The sequence below is a fragment of the Bipolaris oryzae genome (assembly GCF_000523455.1).
Source record: "Bipolaris oryzae ATCC 44560 unplaced genomic scaffold scaffold_41, whole genome shotgun sequence".
In the NCBI taxonomy this organism is placed as follows: Eukaryota; Fungi; Ascomycota; class Dothideomycetes; order Pleosporales; family Pleosporaceae; genus Bipolaris; species Bipolaris oryzae.
In genome coordinates, this window is record NW_006911317.1 from 79,346 (window position 1) to 102,016 (window position 22,671).

The 22,671-nt window shown below is 52.0% G+C and overlaps 8 protein-coding genes across 8 annotated transcripts; 2 read left to right on the forward strand and 6 right to left on the reverse strand.

The window, feature by feature from the left end:
- Positions 1-116: 116 nt before the first annotated feature.
- Positions 117-1,029, reverse strand: COCMIDRAFT_35495 (uncharacterized protein; the record flags this gene model as incomplete). The annotated part of the gene is made up of 2 exons (XM_007688366.1): positions 117-806; positions 862-1,029. The coding sequence occupies 2 exons, from the start codon at positions 1,027-1,029 to the stop codon at positions 117-119; spliced, it is 858 nt and encodes a 285-aa protein (XP_007686556.1).
- Positions 1,030-3,868: 2,839 nt separating this feature from the next.
- On the forward strand, positions 3,869-6,732 carry COCMIDRAFT_91470 (copper radical oxidase; the record flags this gene model as incomplete). The annotated part of the gene is made up of 3 exons (XM_007688395.1): positions 3,869-4,298; positions 4,377-4,591; positions 4,642-6,732. 3 exons carry the CDS (start codon positions 3,869-3,871, stop codon positions 6,730-6,732), a joined length of 2,736 nt encoding a protein of 911 aa, XP_007686585.1.
- A 1,430-nt stretch (positions 6,733-8,162) lies between these two features.
- Positions 8,163-9,083, forward strand: COCMIDRAFT_91608 (uncharacterized protein; the record flags this gene model as incomplete). Its single annotated transcript, XM_007688396.1, has 2 exons — positions 8,163-8,258; positions 8,316-9,083. 2 exons carry the CDS (start codon positions 8,163-8,165, stop codon positions 9,081-9,083), a joined length of 864 nt encoding a protein of 287 aa, XP_007686586.1.
- Positions 9,084-9,294: 211 nt separating this feature from the next.
- On the reverse strand, positions 9,295-10,080 carry COCMIDRAFT_35498 (uncharacterized protein; the record flags this gene model as incomplete). Its single annotated transcript, XM_007688367.1, has 1 exon — positions 9,295-10,080. One exon carries the CDS (start codon positions 10,078-10,080, stop codon positions 9,295-9,297), a length of 786 nt encoding a protein of 261 aa, XP_007686557.1.
- A 601-nt stretch (positions 10,081-10,681) lies between these two features.
- On the reverse strand, positions 10,682-14,149 carry COCMIDRAFT_35499 (uncharacterized protein; the record flags this gene model as incomplete). The annotated part of the gene is made up of 2 exons (XM_007688368.1): positions 10,682-13,475; positions 13,527-14,149. The coding sequence occupies 2 exons, from the start codon at positions 14,147-14,149 to the stop codon at positions 10,682-10,684; spliced, it is 3,417 nt and encodes a 1,138-aa protein (XP_007686558.1).
- Positions 14,150-14,409: 260 nt separating this feature from the next.
- COCMIDRAFT_91436 (uncharacterized protein) lies at positions 14,410-15,339 on the reverse strand (the record flags this gene model as incomplete). The annotated part of the gene is made up of 1 exon (XM_007688397.1): positions 14,410-15,339. One exon carries the CDS (start codon positions 15,337-15,339, stop codon positions 14,410-14,412), a length of 930 nt encoding a protein of 309 aa, XP_007686587.1.
- Positions 15,340-15,973: 634 nt separating this feature from the next.
- On the reverse strand, positions 15,974-19,360 carry COCMIDRAFT_35501 (uncharacterized protein; the record flags this gene model as incomplete). Its single annotated transcript, XM_007688369.1, has 1 exon — positions 15,974-19,360. The coding sequence occupies one exon, from the start codon at positions 19,358-19,360 to the stop codon at positions 15,974-15,976; it is 3,387 nt and encodes a 1,128-aa protein (XP_007686559.1).
- Positions 19,361-20,494: 1,134 nt separating this feature from the next.
- Positions 20,495-22,304, reverse strand: COCMIDRAFT_91479 (uncharacterized protein; the record flags this gene model as incomplete). Its single annotated transcript, XM_007688398.1, has 4 exons — positions 20,495-20,937; positions 21,001-21,600; positions 21,776-21,878; positions 21,933-22,304. The coding sequence occupies 4 exons, from the start codon at positions 22,302-22,304 to the stop codon at positions 20,495-20,497; spliced, it is 1,518 nt and encodes a 505-aa protein (XP_007686588.1).
- Between the last annotated feature and the right edge of the window lie 367 nt (positions 22,305-22,671).

Below are 22,671 nucleotides of genomic sequence, written 5' to 3' on the forward strand. Positions count from 1 at the left end.
GCTAACCGAGTCAAGTCGAGCCTTTCCATACACGGTATCTCATAAACACCAACCAACTTCTAAATTTGTTTTTCTCCTGTCATGTCGTGCAGCAGAGCTATCATGTCGATCTGCTGTCATTCGACAAGATCGATCCCGTATGCTCGATAGGGAAAATTCTCTAGACTGTGTCTCATCTCCACCACTCCGTCCTCTGACATCAGGCGTCCATCTTTGCCAACCACAGGACCTCTCGCTTCGCCTTGAACAGGAGTTGCATAGTCGGGTACCTGACCATCAGCCTCTGTTCTCCCCATCAGGACATCCATCTCGCGTCCCTTGCAGACCCGTGCTAAGCCCTGATGTGGCACCCACACCACACGCATGCCAGCCCGCCGTGCAGCTTCAACCCCCGCGATTGAGTCTTCAAAGACCAGACATTCGTGGGGCTCAAGCGCGCGGTCTCCATGTGCCGTGTTGGTAGCATTCAGCCGCTTGAGAGCAAGAAGGAAGATATCGGGCTCAGGCTTCTTCTTGCTATCCGACATTTCTGGGTCGTCGCCGAACACTTGCAAAGCTGAGTCTTGAAATGTTCGCCCAATGCATGGCAGATGTGATGTCTTCAGCGCAAACTTCTCACGCCCTGCAGAGCTAGCTAGCGACAGCAGTATAGGTGGCGCGGTCTGGAATTTCAGTGTACGCAGGAGATGATCGACGCCAGCGAGCGTCTCGCTGTTCTTGAACAAATGTGTATGTGCTTTCTCTTTTGACGCCCACTCAGCTGGGGAAAGTGGTACCTGCGCCCAAGCGAGAAGGCGATTGGTGCCCTGCATGCAAACCTGAGGAGCTGAAGATTGCTTTTGATTGTGGGGAGACCCTTACACGTGAGCCTCTGCTCTGCTGCGTGGCTTTAATGGCCCAGGGGTATTCGGGCCTTCTATATTCTCGCAGAATGTGGTTGTAAATGGTAGTGTAAATGTCCTCCGAGTTGATAAGGGTGCCGTCCACGTCGAAGATGCACGCCCGAACAGGCGGTAAGGCCTGAGTCATTACTGGCTGTCAGAATCCAAACCCTAATTAGAGGCAGCTGGCTGTGGCGCAGATGTTGAGACTTGGTGGTGGTGGTGGTGAGACCTGCCAGGCACTCTTCTACTCTCGTTGGGTGCCGTACCCACCGGTCTACCCCGCAGTGGCTAGCCAGCCTGGGCCTAACTCGCGTTGTACAAGTGAAGTTTGCTGAAGCCACGGCGCCCCCTGGCACCACGGCCATTAGGATTTTGTTGAGGTATACGTAAGTAACTACGATCTCTACGCTTCGTCTGCCCTGTGTCTACATCGTCAGTTACCGCCAAAGCGTCTGGAGTGGGCGGTCGAGGCTGAGAGGCTGAAAGGAATAGGTATCAGGTGATACTCATTCCAGATAGGACATGTACTCATCCTCATGGATGTAGTGTAGTACATAATAGGCTTATGTGGGGCAGACTGGTTATCTACACAGGGTTCAAGGGCCTGCTTATTCACCAAGCTCTTTACACACCAAGGGTACAAAAGTCCAGAATAGAGCGATAACGCTGGGGCAGTGAACATCCTGCCTTGGCAATATGAACGTGACAACAAGGGGTCTTCCAGAGCTGTCGACACCCCACGACGGGACGATCCCAATAGGTGTAGTCAGAACGCCCTCTGCCGTGTTGTTCAGCTAGTTCGTCCCTCATCAGGCCTCCAATGGCGTTCTTTGCCGGTGGGCCTCGATTCAATTTTGATAGCAGTAAGTAGTCACGGCAAACTAGTCTTTGCTCTGAATCGCCCAGGACGATTGGCGAGATGCAATGTTACCAGGGCGTGCTGGTTCATGTGCCCGGCACGTGGGCAGCGCCTCTGAAAAAATTAATCTTCGTCTATACATGAGCTCCATTTGCTCATGACTCGACTGGGCAACAATTGTGGTTGAGAATGGTACTCGGCCGAGCATATGGCCGCGGAATTTGAATGTCCGTGGACTTTTAGAAATAGAAGACTGCTTCTAATCGTGGGGCAATGGAGGATTTGAAATGCTCAGTATGGTAGCTAGTAGTGGCCTGGAGGATTTGCAGCTAGTTGCCTGAATCCTGGATACAGCACTGTCGCTGTGCAAGGCTGATCTTGGCATCTAATGCGTATGGGCAAGTTACTCATGTGATAAATCAAGAAGCCAGGAGATTGTGCAGAGATAATTCGAAAAAGGGGCGACGTTAAAGAGGTGCTATTGGGCAGGAAAGGCCAAGAAGACTCCTTTTTTGGCGTCGCCGCTGCTTGGCGGCTGGGGTTATGCAGGGCAGTCGACGGCTTCGATAAAGGTTGAAACTAAGTGTGCGAAGCGCTAAGACTCTCTTGGGCCCGAGGGTGGTACACAAAACGGTGTGTGAGAAGCATGACTCGAACCATCATGGAACAAACGGCTTTCCAACGGACGACTTGGTGTGCTCCGGTGAATCTGGGGCTGTGGACAGAAGCAAAGCTGAAAATAATAGTGCCCCACAGGCTACAGACATGCATGTGAAGCCAGCCAGGGCCCCCTAATTTCATTCTTGTGTAGTTTAGTGATGCAGAAGGCCGCGCAGTATGCGTAGCTGGCATACACATGCTTGTTCCCGCCAACTCAGCTGCTGGAAGAGTAAAGTGGCGGCGACGTTGGACAGGGCTGAGCGAGGTATACTTCCAGCTGCCTTAGCCCCGGGTTACCTGTCTCTACTTACCCAGCCACAAGACTACTACTGCCAGACAGCCTCTCTTGGCCATTTTCACCAAGAGCCGTGTCTTTGCGCGCTAGCAAAGCCACTTCTTTGCTGTCTGTTCCCACATTGTGCATTTGCTTAGCGCCAGTATAATATTATCTCACCAAGTATGCCTCGCGGGGCGGCTCGCATGACCGACAGGGCCTTGCCGTGAGATTTGCAAGGGGGAACCATCTGCTGCCTATCTCGCCCAATGCTGACACGATTCCATATCTATCGACCCGCTGGTGTGCATCGGCCAAAACGCTCCAAATCGAGTGTGCTCAAGTGCCAAATCCATTGATGACGACGGATTTGGTGTTGCACCCAACACTGCGGGCTGTCGGGTCGGTGAAGCTAGCGGTGCCTTAGTAAAAGACCAGCGGTGCTAAACTTAGCCCACGTTTGTAAGTTTTCTTCCGTCAACACCACGCTAGATGCCGCGAACCCAACTCGGTCTGAGGCCTCGGATGCTGGACGTGTGCGCTGTCATGGCGCAACCCGGATCCTCACATGGGCCTCATGGACCACGCCGCAGTCACTCGCTTGCGGCCATTTGTCCAGCCAGGCTACCCCAAGCCTTCAGTCTGGAGTACTCCTCCAGTGCTTACCCATCCACGACGCAATAGGAAACTTCATGAATAGATAAATTGATCCTTGACTTAGCTCTGTGCTTGATTGGCCGGGATAAGGCACGATACCCATCTGGCGAGAACCAAGCTGCGGGACGCACGCCCTAAGCGAGTAGCAACGAGATAGCGACACTCGGCCTCTTCCTATTCCGCTTTTCAGCCGTAATACGGGGACCATGACTATTGAATCGTTCCAGTTTTTTTCTAGCTGCTTCCTGTTCGCCCTCGCCGCCACTACCATGCAGCTCACCCCCCGCCTAGCTAAACTACCGAAGCTGACGGACTAGGTTTTCGTCGTGTCGAAGTGACCGGATTAGGCGTACTATTGGCCAATGTCTCGATCTCCTCGCTCTCTGCCATTATGGGAAGCATATATAGATATCGGCTGGGGTGCCATCTAGAGTTCACAGGGCTCATCGACCGGGCGATCATTCCTGCCTGTCGAGACTTTTCTCGATACCGTCTTCCTCTGTCCTTCGGTTCTGCCATCGTTTCTTGCCTCACATGGCGCCCCCTCATGCTCTCAGGCTGTCCCACAGCCTGCTCCTGGCACTTTCTGTAGCATCTACAGTCAGTGCACAGGAGCCCAAGGTCGGATGGCACGCTGAAGGTTGCTACACCGACTCGGTCCAAGCACGGTCGCTGTCGGCACCCTATGGAGTAACTGGTGGTATGACAAACCAGAAATGCAGAGACGCATGCCGAACAGCATTTTTCACCTATGCTGGTACCGAGTATGCCGGAGAATGCTTCTGCGACAACCAATTGCGGAATCAGGGCCGACCGGCTCCCGACGGCAACACAGGATGCAACATGGCCTGCAACGGAAACCAAACAGAAATTTGCGGAGGTCCCGACCGATTGACCTTGTGGAGGTTCTATACGGGCAACGAAGCCAGCACCTCTTCTGCTGTTTCCAGTGCTCCAGCTTCCAGTCCGGCCGTTTCCAGTGCTGCCGCTTCCACTACTGCTGTTCCCGCTACTACCACCACACCTACGACTACTGCTCAAGCCAGCACGTCCAGCGCCCCACCAGCTGCCAGCGGTCTTCCTCAAGGCTTCCAATACAAGGGTTGCTTCGTCGATGGACCTGGATACCGTATTCTCAACAACCAACAGCCCGATGATCAGCAAATGACAGTTGCATCATGCACCAGGAAATGTGCCCAGGCCGGTTTCGAGATCGCCGCCATGGAGTATAGCTACCAGTGTTTCTGTGACAACTTTGTAAGCATTCCTAATGCCCTCCATTCGTACCCGGATACTGACTTCAACAGATCAGGATGGGAGGTGCACTGGCTCCGTCCGAGTCCGAGTGCAACACCAAATGTTCAGGAAATCAAGCCGAGACATGCGGAGGTCCCAACAGGATGAGCATCTATTCCAGCCAGAATCCCCTTAAGGTCTATCAGCCACCAAAGCCCATTCAGACTGTAGGTGGCTGGAAGTACCAAGGCTGCATTACTGATATCGGTGGCCAAGTTTTCCCGTGGAAGTCTGTCAACGAGACTGGCAACTCACCAGAATGGTGTCTTAGCAAGTGTCAAGAATTCGGCTTCATGCATGCTGGATTGGAGTATGGCCAGGAGTGCTTCTGTGGTGATTTGGATGGCATCGAGAAAGCCGGTTCCAAGCCTGCTCCCGAGTCGGAATGTAACATGTCGTGCCCCGGTCAACCTGAGGCTATCTGCGGCCAGGGTAACCGTCTGTCCCATTACAAGTGGGAGGGGGCTGATCCGCTGTATGTGTGGAACTACCCCAAAGGCAACGCGGCTGGACGTTATGAGTTCTTGGTCGGTGGTCCGATTATCCCATTGATTTCGCAGCCCGCGGTCAACGGCAAGATTTCTCTCCTCGAGAAGTACGGAACTGGAGAGCCAAACTCAACCGGTGCTTACGAGCTCGACCCTTCAATTGGAGGTGATATCTTCCACGCCTTCCGTGAGTTGACCGGTATCAAGACCGACATCTTTTGCGCTGCTGGTTTGACTCTTCCTGACCGTGCTGGTCGCCAGATTAACATTGGTGGCTGGTCAACTGATTCCTTGTTTGGTGTGCGCATGTACACGCCAGACGGCAAGCTTGGCGTCAACGGTACCAACAACTGGCAGGAGGATGTGAACACTGTGAAGCTGCAACAGGGTCGCTGGTATCCTACCGGTCTCCTCATGGCTAACGGTTCAATGCTCATCGTCGGTGGCCAGGACGGCTCTAACGGTCCCCCCGTGCCAAACATGGAAATCCTCCCCAAGGCTGGAGCAGTCAAGCACGCACAGTACTTGCAAGACACTGACCCATACAACCTGTACCCCTTCCTTGTCGTGCTTCCATCCGGTGGTATCTTCATCCAGTACTACAATGAAGCGCGCATCCTGGATGAGGTCACCCTCGACACCAAGACCATTCTGCCAAAGGTTCCGGCTGCTGTCACCGACCCTACGGGAGGCCGAACCTACCCATACGAAGGTACTCAGGTTCTTCTTCCTCAGTATTACCCTTATACCGATCCTCTTGAGGTTCTCATCTGCGGTGGCGCAGCGAAGAACCCGCGCTATGGACTCGACAACTGCGTCAGCATGGCACCAGATGTTGCCCAACCCAAGTGGACAATTGAGCGTATGCCATCCCGTCGCGTCATGTCCTGCATGGCAACTCTCCCAGATGGCACCTTCTTGATCTTGAACGGAGCTGAGATTGGTGAAGCTGGTTTTGGTCTCGCCGAGAACCCAAACCTGAACGCCGTCTTGTACGACTCTAGGAAGCCCAAACACCAACGCATGAGCATCATGGCCAACACCACCATTGCGCGCTTGTACCACTCCGAGGCTGTAGTAATGGATGACGGAAGAGTACTCGTGTCTGGCTCAGACCCGCAGGACAACGTGCACCCCCAGGAGCATCGATTGGAGGTCTTCCTTCCCCCATACCTCCTCTCTGGTATCGCCCAGCCAACCTTTGATCTTCCTCAGAACGACTGGAACTGGGAGGCCAGCTATTCCTTCACTGTCACATCTAGCGCAGGTGGAGCCATCAAGGTCTCGCTTATGGGAGCCGAGTCTAGCACGCACGGTAGCTCCATGGGTGCACGTATCCTGTTCCCTCAAGTTACCTGCTCTGGAAACGCTTGTTCTGTCAAGGCGCCCAAGGGACCGTATATTGCACCAGTCGGCTGGTATCGCATGTTCGTCCTTGCGGGCGACATTCCCTCGCACGCCAAATGGATTCGACTTGGCGGTGACCCTGCCGGGCTGGGAAACTGGCCCGATGTTCCGGCTTTCAGGCCATTGCCCGGTGTAGGACCCGTTCGTGCAGCGAGTGCTGCTACCACCAGGTCAGAGCCCATTGTTGCTCGTAGCTTCCGTGGTTGAAGCAACTGATGGATGACATCCGTCTTCTAATGACCTTTCTCTCATCATACTCCTTTATGTGTGTCGTCCCTACTAGGGGACTGCAGTTCCTTGACTGCACGTAGTCATAATTGTAATTTCATGTAACGACCTAATCATCAAATGTGCCAGTTTGCTTTGTATGTGTCCCAAGTGAAGAGTGAAATCATCTTGTTTGAAGTGACGACCATCGGTGGTTGTTTGACTAAGAGCAGTTGATGTTGGTTGTAGAGGCAACGAATTGTGGCGACCCACGTATTTTGTTGAATAGGGCACAACTCTCTTTGGTTGTGCGACAGGGAAAAGGAAGGTATGCCAGCTCGTACTGGCCAATGAGGCATTGATACCGAGGTAACGGGTAAATATGACAGAGAAGCGATGGAAAGAGCAATCGCCACTGAAGCAGCGAATCTCTGTATGAGGTTTTGGAGACGGTGGAAGAAGTAAAGCAAATGGTAAGCGTCACTGTGGGCTGAGGATAGTCGTAAAGGTTTGCAGTCTTGGCGCAGGGTCACGGTCGTCTACCTTCTTCCAACTACAGCTCTCAAGACAGCTTCTTACATAGCTATTTATACTCTGACCGATCAACAGCTCACGCGTGGCCGTCTCACGTAAATTTTCTGCCTCAGCTATTACTTACAGCAGCCACCGAGGAACAGCGGGGTCATCGGCAAATCACAGCCGCAGGTAGTTGTGGCCTTACGTACGCCCATCATCCTGTCTCCCAAACATGATTCAGACCTCAAGCATATGTGTCTCATCCTGCAGGAACTTCCAATGCAGAAACTACGAAGTCAAGAGCTCTCTGGAAGTAACCATTATAACAAAACTAACGTTTAACACTACGCCCCGCCATGGACGGGTCTACTGCAAAGGCAAACCACATCCAACTCGACTTGCGTTATCATCTCAATACGCCAATCTTTTCCACCAACCCCGAAGGCGTCTGCAAGTGATCAAGCCGACTATTCCTAATAGATGCAGAGATGTGGGAAACTCCGTCGAGCTATACGAACAACCGGTGTGATTGGACGGGGCGCCTAAAATATGCCACCTAAAGAACACAGTGCCCATCCTTCACCTTCCCGTCGTCGGAGAACTGGCCCGTTGGGAGGCATTCGAAATCATGCCACCAGAAAGATTAAAACCAGCATTCGGCCGGTGTGTCTTGCTCCTTCACCACCGATAACCATGATATCGCCATCAAATGACACGCAGGAAGCGACTCCACATGCCCAAAGCGGCCCTACAGCTGAAGAAGCTAGCAGCTCCGAACCATCGCTCGAAATCGACGTGGGTCCCGTCCAGCGTATCAATCCTGAGATGCCTTGTCTGACAAATAGGTGCCATGGCAGAGCGAGCAAAGCGACGAACGCGACTCTGCTTTTGGTGACTCGCAATCATCTTACACAATGTCTGCCACGTCGTCTGTATTCAACTTTCGCTACGAGAATGGCAGGCGGTACCATGCTTACGCAGAGGGCATGTACCCAGTACCAAATGACGAGGTCAGCCCCGCGTTGCTGTCACCCAGATAGACTAGTTGCTTACTGCAGTTCTGCTAGACCGAGGCAGATAGACTCGATCTCCAACACCACGCCTTTCGCCTTACACTCGACGGAAAACTATATCGAGCACCAATTCCACAAGATGTTCAAAGCGTTCTGGATGTAGGATGTGGGACTGGCATATGGGCTATTGAATTCGCAGACGAGCACCCATCTGCGCGTGTCCTGGGCACAGATCTCAGTCCCATCCAACCCGAACAGGTCCCACCAAATTGTGAATTCCTAATTGACGATTGCGAAAAAGAATGGATCTTCCACGAGAAATTTGACTACATCCACTCGCGCGCCTTGGTAGCAGCGATCAAGAACTGGCCTCGTTTTTTCGAACAAGCCTATGCTAATCTCAAACCTGGGGGCTACCTAGAGTGTCAAGACATTGCCTTTCCGATTAGCTGCATGGATCCCAATGTCACTGCTGAGAACTCGCCACTAATCCGCTGGTCTGAGTATTTCCTCGAGGCTGCACAGAAGATTGGTCTTGATGGTACGGGCCCTCGTCATTTCACACCCCAACTACGTGACGCAGGGTTCACGGACATCAACGTTAAGATGTACAAATGGCCAGTGGGCAAATGGGCAAAAGGCGCGAGATTCAAGTTGTTGGGCCGCTTCGTATATGAAGATCTAATGGACTGGCTGCCCAGCAGTTCACTCGGTCTCTTCACACGCGTACTCAAGTGGTCCAGAGAAGAAGTCGAAGTCTTCCTAGCCGACTGCAGACAGGAAGCAAAAAGAAAAGACCGACACTACTACGCTGATGTGTAAGTCGTCGTTAGTCCTCATCCTGCACCGTGCTGACCCTTCCAGCTTCTTCTGGCACGCCCGCAAACCCACCACAGACCAACCCACCCACACCACCGACGTAGTCCACGAAGAAGAACCCATCCACCGCGACGACCCAGACCCCCCCGTCGATCCCAAAGAACCCGAGAATCCTACCTCGCAAGTTTCCCAACCATCTACCTAAACTATCTATCTACCCAAGAAACCGCTCAACATACACATCCCCTTCCCCCCTCTCCACCCACCCTTCCTCCGCTTTCCACGTCATCTTCGCCATCCACCCCGTCGGCCTCCCCCCGTACTCCCCGAATTCCGCTTCGTTGGGGAAAAGCCGCTTCCATGCTGCGCGGGGGCCTTCGTAGTCGTCCGGCAGGTATGGGCAGGGGAGAGGGATGGGATGCCAGGGGATAGGGGGTTCGTTTGTTACGTGAAGATGCGGGAAGTAAGGTGTGCGAGCGGGTTTTTGCTTCGGAGGGCCGGTGGGCATGGTTGAAAGGGGAGCGAGGTTGCGAGTTGATTGTCTTGTCAACATTTTAGGCGGAGAATCTGCGTTTGTTTTTGCTAGAGATTTCGGTTTCGTTTTTAGAGCGGGAAGCTTGCTGGTTGTCGTTTGAACTTGCTTGGAGGGTTTGGGTTGACCTGACGGACCGGGTCGCTGCTGTTGCTGTTGCTGTTGTTGCGAAAAAGTACAAGAAGACGATGAAGTTCCATCTCCATCTCCATCTCCCCTCTCCACCCCACATCGTACAAGTTTCAACTTGACGGTGAGTTTTCGCAGCGGAACCTCTTTCCCCTTTTCCTTTTCCTTCTCCTCCTTCTCCCCCTCCTCCGTTTCCTCCCCCTCATCTCCACAATCTCTCTTCCTCTTCCCAACCATCCCACCCTTTTCTCCTCTTTCTTCTTCTCCTCCTCCTCCTCCCAAATCTTCCACACCCCGATCCAAATACCTCGCCATCCTCGCCATGAACCGCGCATTCATCTCCGCAACCGAGGGAATCCCGCTTGCGCTTTGCTTTTGCTTTTGCTTCTCCTCGCTCTTTCGCTCCATCTTTGAATACGCCTTTGTCGACTCACTCGGCCTTCCAAAAGGGTAGGCTGAAAGCGGTAGATTGCCGAGATATGATGGTTTTGGAAAACCTGATAGCACTGTTTTTTTCCATGTGAATCTTCGGCATGTTTTTATAAATAAAGGGGGGGGGAGTCGGTGAGTCGGGGGGGGGGGGCGGGGGTTGCAATAATTGATGGCGAACCGTGGTTGAGGGGGTGTTAGAATGGGGCATGTTTGTATTGGAGAGGGTAGGATTTCTTGTCGAGGATGAGATATCGGGGGACGAATGGGAAGTTCGATGAATCAAGTGGTGTTTTTTTTTGCGTGATGATGGCCGTGTTGGAAGTAACGAACACGCTGTAGTTGGGTTAGTGTTTTCTTGATATTAGCAGAGTGACTACGCAGTATAGAATTTGTGTGACTAGTATAATTACAAATGCAATTTTTATACTACGAAAGTCATATCCACCTTCTCTACCACTTCCTCCAGCGAATATTAAACATTACTACTCCCCCCCTTCCTCCAAAACCTTCACTCACCATACCGATCCTCCATCCCCTCTCCACTCTCCCCCAACCTCAACCTCAACATTCTTTCATGCTCCTCCACCTCCTGCATCTTAAACTTTGAAATAAGATCCATAGTACTCCGTCGCACGCTCGCCATACTCTTCTTCTCGCTCGAAGCGTCATCGCCCCCCCTCAAGTTGCAACTCGCATGGCTCACTGGACTGGGGTTGCGCGAGTGCCTTCCAGCATGACTCCGCATTATGGAGGAGTGGAGAGACATGTGTTTGCTGTCGAAAGACAGACGAGCGGGCGCACTGAAATCTGCTGTTGTGGTGTTTGCTCCGGTGCTGGGGCGGGGGTAGTCGTCGAGGCAGGTTTTGTAGTAGACAGACCAGCCGCGGGCGAGGTCTTGGAAGTTATCATAGTTGGCGTCGCCGCCTCGGAGGGAGAGGGAGCCAAGGTTGGGTGCAGATGAGTTGCGGCGGGGACGGAGCGTTGGCATGGTAGTGTCAACAACGAGTTTGTCCTTGTCCTTGACGGTGTTCATTGGCGTCTGATTTGGGGTGACGAACTCCTCACGATCGTCCCGTACGTCACTGTTGTTTTCCTCATTGAGACTGCCTGCCCACACCTCAGGTAACAGCTCAAGTTCAGGATGTTCGAGAATCCCACCAGATGCGATCGAGCTGCGGTGACCGCGACCATGCCTTCTGAACTCTGTGCTCTGACTCTTGAACATCTTACTATAATTCTTCATGAGTGCCCTCCCAAACGTCATCGAGGTACTTCTCACCATACGCACACTGCCGAGTTTCTTCTTCTTTTTCTTTTCGCCAGGCAGGAGCGGAGTCGAGGGTCTTCGCTGTGTTGGATCGACCAGGTCCTCGTCACCATTTGAAACTGTAGACTTTATTGCTGCCTCGAGTGCAAAGTCGCGGGGCTGGACATCATCTACTTTGCCAGCGGATCCGGTCCGGTCCTCACGTGTGTGAGAAGGATAGCGACCCCATGCACCAACGACTTCCACACCATCGCCTTGTCGTTCGTAGGCATCCGCTACTTCTCTTCCTACTTCAGAATCGTCCTCACTTGCCAGAGCGCGACGTCGAAAGATTGAAGTTGATGGTCGGTCCCCATCATCACCACCGGGTGTAGGTGTATGCAATGTAGACAGACGTCTGCTTGAGTCCTCACGTCTCATGGAAGGTTCTGCGTCATCAATGCTGACTCGTCGGGTCGAAACACTTCCACTACGTTCCCTGAAAGGACTCGACTGTACAGCGAGATCCTTGTTCTTTGGGAGAAACAGAGATGCTTTCTCTTCTTGATGAGCTTGCAATGCACGATCCCAAACTTGATTCGCGCCCTTGTTTTTGCCGAGGGCTTGCTGTTCCGCACGCAAACTCACCAAGGATTGCGATTGTCGGCGTTCTCGATCCGCAGGCACGTCTAGTGTATCAAAAGGACCGTCCACGTCGGCAATTCGTTGTTCAGGGGAATTACTCGCCTCACTTTGGCTCCGCAAGCTAAGTCTCTTGGGTTTCAAGAATCTGATTATCGATGATGAATGCGTGAGCTTCATTTTGGCAGCAGGGGGACTGAACTCTTCTCGGAATTTGGAAACCTTGGTATCCGCAACGCTATTGTTACGTGCCAGAGGTGCTCTTGGTGGGGTACATGGAGTTTCTGCTCTATAGCTCTGTGAGACCTTCAGATTCGTGAGACCAGCTCGCTGTTTTGGCTTGGGCGTCTCCTCGTTATCCGTTGGGAAAGATGCTGAACGTCTAGCCCTGCGCAGATCTGAGGTAGAGATATTAAAGAGTTGATTTTCAGTACCAGTCTGGGATAGGTTGACCATAGATCCACCAAAGCTACCAGGTGGGCTCTGTGGTCTACTTGAATATATAGAAGACGCAAAATCAGGCCGAATGTTTGCCTCGCTAGACACGACATTTCCCCAGCCAGCCGGGATCTTATAGCTTGCTATGCCAGAACTCGATGTCTGTCGACGATGGCGAGGTAGCTGTTGGTTTTGTTCTGAAAAGTAGTTTGAATCGGCAGAGGCATTTTCATGCAACTCGCAAGGTGATGCAGGTACCTCCGGAGCGCTTGCGAGCCTGTCCCACGAGAGCAATGAACCTGAGCGTAGATGGTGCGAAATACGCATGCTTTGCAGATGAACCGAGTGGTGTGAATCATCATCTGCTTCTTCACACTGAGACCTCTCAAAACGAACAACGGTAGCAGAAGAAGATATCTCACGCAGAGTGCCTTGCATTGACATGGATGGTCTCGGGGTGCCTGTTGAAGTTGGTTGTTGAACACGAATCTCCACAACCCGGGCCACGGAAGATGTGGCAATATCATATGTGCAGTTAGGAGCTACTGAGGAATCACTGTTCCGGCGTCGATGATGCACCTGGTTGTGCCTTGCGTTTCGACATATATGCAGGTCTGTGTCGAACATTATAGGACTGCCGTCACGCGGGGGAACGGGAAAGCATGATAACCGAAGACTCTCAGTCATGACTTCCGACCAAGGTTCGCCGGTCGTATCGTTGTTTGAAAGACCTGGTAACCTTAATGGAGAGATCGGCGGGGGCTTTGGCAAGCCTATCGACTCTGCCGAGTACGAGCGCTTCAGCGTGCGTTTGCTCTCATCGAATGTACCTGACGCTAGGTTGGGCGTATTGGACAATAGATTGAATTTATTGGATAGCGAGACTGCTTGCGTGTTCGCGATATCATATGGGCGAAGGTCGTGTTCAGGCGGACCACTGGCGCAGCCCTTTGTGTATGACTCTGGTGTAGTTTTCCTGAGAAATGTGAGTATCGACCAACAAACTAATAATCGTTTTTCAGGTTACCTTCCAGGTGAGGCAACCCAGTCGACGCTGTGAATACTAGGTCTTTTGTTAGGTGATCTTTTGCCAGCACTTCTAGCAACATCGTCCAACACTTGGGCATCCGAGTCGTAGCCTCCTTCGTGAGCTTTTTTGTTGCTAAGAAGATTATTGCGCAAGTCCTGTTTGGTAATATGGAGTTGTTGCTTTGGCCCGCTTTTCTGAAGCTTGATTACGGTATCGGGTGTGGACTTCGGAGTGATTTCGTTCTCATCAGAGTAATGTATTGGAGTAGAGGGAGTCTTTTTACTAAAGTCTTTGGAGAATTTCTTCTTGATCATAGAACGCATGCTTTTCACCTTGTGAAGTGAGCGTATACTGTGGACTGAAGGGCGACTGAAACGCGCAGGACCTGCCTGCAACGGTGTATCACGATCTTCCTCGCAGTGGTCGGCATGCTGAAAGATTTCTCGGATCTCTTGGAGATCTCCAGAACGGGCGCTCGTAAACTGTGAGTTTGGTGAGCTGGTTTGTTCGGGTAGCAGACGCTGTTTTGCTGGTGCAAGTTGGCTAAGGCGGACGTTGGGCAGCTCGGGTGAGTTGGATCGTTCGCCCTCTTCTGTTATGCAGCACAGCCTGGAAGCCATGGCGTGGATGTGAGAGGATGAGAAGATGGATTAGGCAAAGAGGTCTGCTGTTTGTTGATAGGCAAGGCCCTCTTCCACGTGGAGTGCCTGCCCATGTTTTGGACGAGGAAAGCCAGAGGGCAACGACACAATAAAAGCAGCAGCAATTGCGATGATCAAACAACTGACGGATCTCGGTAATCAAAGGAAGAGGCACTCTTACAAATGGGCAATATGTATTGCGTGCTGAAAGGTATTGGAGATGTCGCGGGATCCAATATTTAGCTCATCATCTTCTTACCACTTGCATCCTCACTGTATAGCTCCTGATCTTTGATCCAAGCGGCCACACTCTCAGTGCACAGTTCTGACACAATATCCCATTTGCCTTGCTTGGCAGCATTCCTCACTCGCGTTGAGCTGATCCCAACACCTTCCTCAGCCTCGACCATTTCTATGTTGTTGCTCCATGCAGGCCGGAAGCCGGCTGCTTCTTGCTTTCCATCTTTCAGGTCTTGCAGGTACTTGGCTTGCTCCTGAGTTGAGCCGAACTCACGCGACGACTCGTCGTTCGCATCAGTTGGTCGTTGGGTCACGCGCAGCTTGTGGCCAGCAGCGAAGAAGGGCTCAAGAGCCGAGAGTGGCGGATCGTGCTTGGGATAGTACTTTGGGTTACAGAAACGGATCAGGGTATCATAGCCGACAAGATGTATGTGCCTCGGATTCGAAGCATAGAAGGGTGGTGTGGCCTGGGCGATGGCTGCCGACTTGTCACTGTAGTAGGGCTCTTTGGTAAGACCAATATCTATCGATAGATTGGCAATATCAACATTCGAAGAGTACGTTCCCTTTTTGAGGCTCTGCGACAAGTCTTCAGCAAAAGCCGTCATCAAGGCGATGCGCTGCACAAAGCTTGCAGGGCTGGGCGCCTTGTCTGCATTGTGTGTGCTGAAAAGCAGTAGCAGTCTATAAGGGCTCTGTTCTAATGGTGCCGAGTTCTTCAGAGCCGATGATGCGAGAGTAAAATGTGCAAGGGACGGCGGGTTGAAGGAAGAGTCGAGGATGTAGAGGGTTTGTGGCTGTGTCGGCGTGTCGTTTACTGTGCGCACAACACGAAACTTGGCGGGCGACGAAGTAAACGAATGCAGCGCAGACTCGAGATCAGGCAGCAGAGACCTGAGTGAAGCTATGCGCGAAGCCATATCAGCCATGACTGCTTGTTGTGAAGCTCAATGCGTGGTGGGGTAAGTAATGGCCTTCTTACTCTGTACGTCATACGCGTACGGTACTACTACCCTTGCTGAGTAAATGGCGGGGATATGACCGGGCCGAGTGCATTGAAAATAGCCAACATACATAGAGAGAGAGAGAGATGTATACGCACATATTATAATAACATTCATGGAATCTATTTCCGCACACATACACACATAGCATGCAGGACATTCCTCTATATGAATACCCTACTAGACAAGGAAACGATGCTCTAAAAAGCTTCCTTTGCTCACGATGACCTCGTACATCAATCCATCAATCCGTTGACAAGTCGATCAATCCAATCGCCTAATCATCACCATCAGTCATCATTCACAGCCTTCTCGTAAGGTACGACATCCGGGATACCCCTCAAACAAAAGACCGAGGTGGTGAAGATCCCGTTGTAAATACGCCAATGTCCCCCCAACCAAAAACACCTTGCGCTGAACCCTAACATCTTGTCTTGTTACCGAAAAAAAAAACACAAAGTGCGTTAAAAAACGTAGAAACTTGCACAAAAATATCAGCTAAAACACATCAGGTAGAAGGGAAGAGGAAGAAGATGAAGAGCAAGCGAAAAGCAAGCAATTAGTTCTCTCCATTGCTGAGCGGGCTGAGACCACTAGCCTTGGCCGCATTTCTCAGGCTCTGTTGCCTTGCCAAAGATGTTTGGCTGGCCTTTTGCCTTATCTTCATCGACTTGATCGAATTGGACGGAGATGGTCTGGGCGATGGCCTGGGTGATATCCTAGGACTGTTGTTGTTGGTGCTGCTGCTCATCTGCTCAAACCGTCCAGCGATATCCTTGACACGACTGGGTGAGCCTCCGCTCTTTGATGACTCAGTCGCCTGACTGTCGCTATCTTGAGGGACTGACAAGATGCTGCTACCATCTATATCGGCGTTGACAACACGTAGTTTAGATTTGGGCACCGTGAACATGACTTGAACCACTCGTCGCTCGACAGCTGCTTCAACGTCCCAATCAGCCTCGCTAGCGGGAGTACACGGCCGGTCTTCGCCAACAGGGATACCGAGGTGGTCTGAGAGAATGGGCGTGCGCGGTGTAGGCATTCGTTCATCATTGTCGAGGTTCACCAGCAAGTTGCCCCTTTCTCTCCATTCCTGGCGTTGGCGTTCACGCTCAGCCATGGCAATGTCTTCAGGTGCACCCCAGTCATCCCCAGCGGTGCGGCGCCAGGCTGGATCTTGTTCGTCGTCCAGCCAGTCCTTTTTCCCTCTCCTATTGCGCCAAAAGCTTGCATCTGAAGCTGCACGCTGGGGCGGTGCAGTGGCGGCTGGGAATGATTTCCGCATGTCCGCCTGACGTGGCTCAGTAGGAGAAGTTGGGTCATCTCTATAGGGTTCTTGGTATGTCGCAGGAGAAATCATGGACCTTGTGCGCTCAGCGCCCGAGACTGATCTTGTCAATACCTTGCGGACACTGCCCAACCAGCTTGTCCTTCGCACTCTGGACGTGGACCGGGGTACACCCGACATGTCTAAGACAAAAGATGTAGCTGGAGTAGCAGTGCCCGCTCGGCTGTTGCTGTGGTCTGTATCGTGGCACGCGTCTGATTTAGAAGAGCCAGTATCTGGCCTCGACCGCTCTGGGTTACCACCAAGCAGTGCTTCACCCTCAGCTTGCAGATGCGCAAACGAAGACTGAACGGCCCGGAAAGATTCCGAGTCTGGCCGGCCATGACTTTGTTCACTATTGAAAGAGTGTGTCCGAGGTTCATCAGGAGAGTGTCGGCCAACCTCCCCTCTCCTCCTGGCCTTGTCGCTGGTAGGGCTTGGATTTGTTGATCTGGAGGAGCCGGCAGTATTGTTCGGCGTGTTTCCACAGCGCATCAATACATTCTCAAGAGCGCCCTCGTTTGCAGAGGTCCAAGACATGATACTCCGCTCACTGAGGTTTGAGCTTGTGCGCTCGGAGTTTGATTTGTCCGGGGAAATTCTACCAGCCGAGTTTAATTGAATCCGTCCAAGAGAATTACTTTTGCTGTGACTAGGCGATTCCTGGGCATTCGATGCGGACGCAGCATACCGCATATCTCTCTGCGAATTGCCATGCTTTTGGCCAGGCACGGACGAATTCAAGACGGGGGCGTTGTCAAGCACTGCAACTCCAAATTTTGGTCGCAATTCAGCCATTTCGGGGGGCCTTGATAGTGGTGAGTTATCTTGAGCTTGCTCTTCGTCCGTTTCCTCCTCGAGTTCATCAATTGGGTGGATACCACTTGGACCGCGAGGCTTGTTGACACCGTACGCAGGTCTCCCGCCCATACTACGTCGCAACCCACGCGTCGGACTCGGAATCTCAACAAGCAAGCCAGTTCTTTCAACTTCTCCTCCGCTTGCTGCCTTCCAGCCCTGGCCGCCCTGGGCTCCTTGGGGAAAGTAATAAGAGCTGTTCTGATCAACGACGTAGTCAGATGCGTCAAGTCGAGCCCCACGCTCATCGCACCCTGGCGCATAATCCTCCATGTTGTACCTGTGTGTAGTATACGATAGGTCCTGAAGTTGTTTTTCCCGGATCTGTCGGCGGTTCTTTGACCGTCTCCTGTAGCACATGTACAGGATGACACCTCCGCATATGGCAACGAGACCGATGGCTATACCGACACCCAAGCCTGCCTTTTGTCCAGTTGTTGATAAGAATCCATCATCTGCAGACGAAGATGCAGGTGTCTTGGCGGGAGGTGTGTAATCGGCGATCCAAGTATTCGAGGTTGTATTTAGGAAGAACGTCTGGGCGTTGACACTCGATGAATCGCTTCGTCGCTGGGCACCAGATGAGGGAATGGTATATCCCCCAGTGACCATCAACACACCTCCAGGCAGCATGGCAGCCCCATGACCATACAGACCAGAGCCGTTCGGCAATCCGGCACCGCTTGTAGAGGGTACAGTCCATTGCCAATCTCCGTCACCACCGTAGCCATTAGCAAGGCTAAGAACTACCAACTGAGGCTCGGCTGGTGTATTAATGTCTCCAACCCAGCCACCAATGACAATTATGCTTTGGCCATCCGCACTGAGTACGGCAGTGTGACCAGATCGAGGTTCGACTGCAGACGAACCATCAGGCTGTTCAACCGGTATGAATGTCCAGCCTTGCTCTGGGAGGGAAAAGAGAGCAATCTGCGACATGTTGAGGAAAGCAGCACTAGTATGTCCTCCAATGAGCAGAAAGTTCTGCTGCTGGATCTGCGTTCCATCTTTACGATCCGAGAATGTCGGGGACAGGCCGGTAATGGTGAAGCCGGCTTCTGGCACCGGGGGTCCGCGACTCGAGGAGATGTCCAGCTGGTAGTTGAGAGACTGGGTGCTTGGGACCGAGGGCTCGAGCGTGACGACCGAGTTGGAGTAGCTGGCTGCAGATTGCCATGACCCTGTTGAGTCGCTTGCATTGGGACACATGCCACCGAAAAAGTATGCCCCAGTAGTTTGGGCGTCCCCCGGTACGACGGATGAAAAAGCCATTCCAGCGCTGAGAAAGTTTGCGCCCATGCTGTCAGCATGCGAGTTATCCGTAACCGACACATTCTCTCGTTTCCAAGTACCCTTTTCACTAGAGTCTGCAGCATTTGGGGTATAGGTCCATAGCTGAGCTCCGCTGGCACCTAGAGTGCAGTCGCCGGTGTATACAGTCAGGTTTCCCCCAGCGTCGAGGAGCGGTGTAAAAGGGCGCAAGGTGGTGTCATCGAGGAAGGGTAGGGTTGAGTAGAGGTCATTGTAGGGAAGGTTGGAAGCCGTGAGCGTGGCGGACAGGTCAATGCTGCTGAGCTGGAACTGAGTCGATGACTGGGACGAGGGACGGAAGACGTAGAGGCTATCGTTTGTCTGGAGGACGCGAGTCGGGTTGTAGGGCATGTGGGCGGCGGCGGCAGCAGCGGCGGCGGTAGGGACGAGAAGCAGGGCCTCGTAGAACAGCACGAGCACGCAGCGTACCCGTGTCTTGCGGACCATGGTACATTCACCTCGAGAGGCGAGACGAACGTCCCATGAAGCAGACTGTGGCTACTGGTACGAGAGTAGGGCACGGTGGATAGCGACAATGGCGGCTGGGAATCGAGGGTGGGTTCAGAGGAGCAGCAGTTCATGCACGGGACCATCGAGGTGGCTGGCTTCCGTGAGGGTCTATCAACATAGGCCCAGCCCTCTCTTAGCCCGCTGTGGGCTGACTGTGGATCAAGCAGCCAAAGCGCGTCATCTTCCATGACAGCGGCCGTTTATCTGCCCAATCATCAATGTCCGGCATCCTGAGGGCGACGGTGGCTGGGCGGCTTGCGTTGGTTTGGTAAACAGGGTCGGGGCTGGTTGCGCAGGGCAACCGTCGTGCTGGCTTACGTGCATGCATGTGAAGACGGGAACAAGCCGCTCGGGAGAACATGACTGGTGACAGCAACAAGTTGCCCAGACCCAGACCGACCACAGAAACTGCACGGGGGGTGTTATGGGCTATGGGTGTCTGGACTCGTGATGGATGGATGCATGGTCGAGGTACGCGGCAGCCATTGAGGAGGCTGGCCGAACCCCGGTCACGGCTTGCGCCCACCTCTCTCATAGTGATAGTAAATCATTGCGAAAAACAAACCCTAAGCCCTCGCTCTTGACTACCTATAGCTCTGCGTGGAGCGAAACATAAATAGCATTTGTTTTTGTTTTTTGTTTTCTTATTGAAGCCTCTCGTACAAGTGCAAAAAAAGCAATTGTGTTCCATCCTGCGAATTACGTAGATGATTTCTCTACTTACCACTAGTACTAGTACTGTACAGGAAAGTCCTTTATCCTATACCACAACATCGGACAACAGTTTCGCCCAGGGATTTAATCATAATCCTGTACACCAGTAGCTTACTGTGAAGTGTTTCGCAGATAGACAAAAACAAACATGCCAACTAGAGTGAATTAAGACGAATCCATGAGGAATCACCTCAGGTTCGGATGAGACTACCTACTCCATGCACGTGACTGTAACCATGGCTGTACTATCCCGAGGGTCAGCCTCTTGTTCAAAGTATTGTGACACTACCTCAATCCCTAAGTCGCTTATCCCTTCATTTTCATCCCGTACTAAGACAAATCACCATCCCATCCCGCTCAATCAAACCCCAGCGCCTCCAACTCCAGCTCCTCCTTCCTCCGTCTACACCTCACCCTATTCCCCGCATCCAGCGCCATCGTATCCGCAAACAGATGCACAGGCTCCAGCGACGCTCCCTCCGCCAACTCCCACTCATACTTCAGCAAGAGATGCACAAGCGCAATCTTCATCTCGTTTGCGGAGAAGAAGCGCCCGGGACACGCGTGCAGGCCATGCCCGAAAGATATGTTTTCAGGCCCCGTGGAGACGAGATGCCCCTTCATGGCTAGAGTGGGATCTTGTCGCATGCGGTAGTAGCGGTAAGGGTCGAAGGCGTGGGGAGACGGGTGGAGCGAGGGGGAGAAGAGGTTGGCGATGTCGACGGCGATGTATTGGCCGCGTTGGATGAGCGTGCCGTCGGGGAAAATGACTTTTTCTTTTGCTAGTCGCCTCATGCCGACTATACCAAAGTTGTTAGCTGTTATCACGCTGAATCTCAATTGGTTGATAGGAGATGCCTTACAGATTGTGTTGGGATTGATCCTTTGCGTCTCTTTCATCGTGCTATCCATTAGCTTCAAATTAGCCAGCGCGAGTTTTGTCAGGCCATCTGCACTAATCACTCGGACGATTTCCTTGCGCAGGTCCTCTGCTAGAGAGGCGTCGTTGGCTATACGCGTTATAGTCTGGCCTAGCAAGTCCGATGTGGTGTGGATTGCTGCAAACGAAAGAGACATCTGGAACACAGCGAAATCGGCAGTCCCTTTGCTTTCTTCGTCGATCCACTCGAGCGCGTCATTATACCTCGGAGCAGGCTCACCCTTTTCCGCAGCTTCAGCCTTTAATCGATTCCGCTCTGCGACAATTGGCTTCAGCAGTGCACGCGCTTGGTTAAGTTTCTGATCCACAATCTTGACTTCCTTGGAAAACAAGCCGTATACAGGCTTGAGTATCGAGGGAATGTAGTTCATCTTTTTGGCGGCTTGGAAACTACACACTGTGTATTCCTTGGAGAGTCGTAGCCATTCTTCGTTGCGACACAGCTCGTCTCCAAGAAAGACTTTGCTTGACAAGCAAGTGACCAGGGACAGGATACTGTCTGAAACAGTAACCTCTCTCCATTCTAATCAAGTTAGCTTTTCATGTCTAGACTCTAGAGACGACATCATACCCGAGTCACGACCATATATCGTATCAATAGCAAAGGTAGCTTCTTTGGAAAGTGGTTCTGTTACGGAGTCTTTTATATCCACATTAGTACTGTATCGCAGGCTCTATACACTCAGTGGGTTACTTACTCAAGGACTTGGTGAGTTGCTTTTTTACTACTGTCTGCAGTATTTTCTTTTCGTTTGAAAGGACACAAAGCGGATCAAAGGCCGATAACTGATGCGGTAGCTCCTAAATTTATCATTCAGCTCACAAGTATAAATAACATGAGATTTGAATACTGACGTAATTTAGCGCTGCTCCAAAGTTCAAGCGCGGTTCGTTGCGAATAGTGTTCGCATATGAAGGTGGAAGAACAATAATCTCGCCAATGTGATTGATTAGCCTATACGGCTGCTTGCCGTAGGACTTTCTAGCCCTGTCAAGTACCCTAGGACCACTTTCCATAAACTCTCTCCTTTTGATAAGCGTGGGCTGATACCATGCTGGAGGATTCGCTAAAGGCAGTTTGGACCTGTTGGTGAGGATGAAAAACGAGATGATAAGAGTAACAACAGCAACTGATATAGCGATAACTGCCGGTAAGGCTTTCTCGGTTGTATTGAGTGACAGATTCGATAGAAGATTGGGATTGTGCGAGAACCGAGGAGCTGACATGTTGACAAGTTGTAAAATCTGTTCCAAGTCTGTTGCGATCAATTTGTGTAGAGTTGCGAGAGATGTTGAGTAATGACAAAATGTCCAGTAGTTCGTTTTATGTATCAAACCTCAACCCCTTCCGCTGCTTTTGGTCCGTCTCCCTTTTACTGTAAGTCACAGGTAGCGTAATCTCTATTCACCTGGAACATATCGATGATACTGCCCAGCAATGATGTTTGCTAGCCTCGACCAATAACACGTTCAACATAGATTGATATGAATGGAACCTCTAGTCATCGGAGGTTTCGCGCCCCGAGCTCTATAAGCAACCAACAATGAGGTATTGCAATTTATGGGGCCCTAGCAAGGATTATGCACAAGGAAA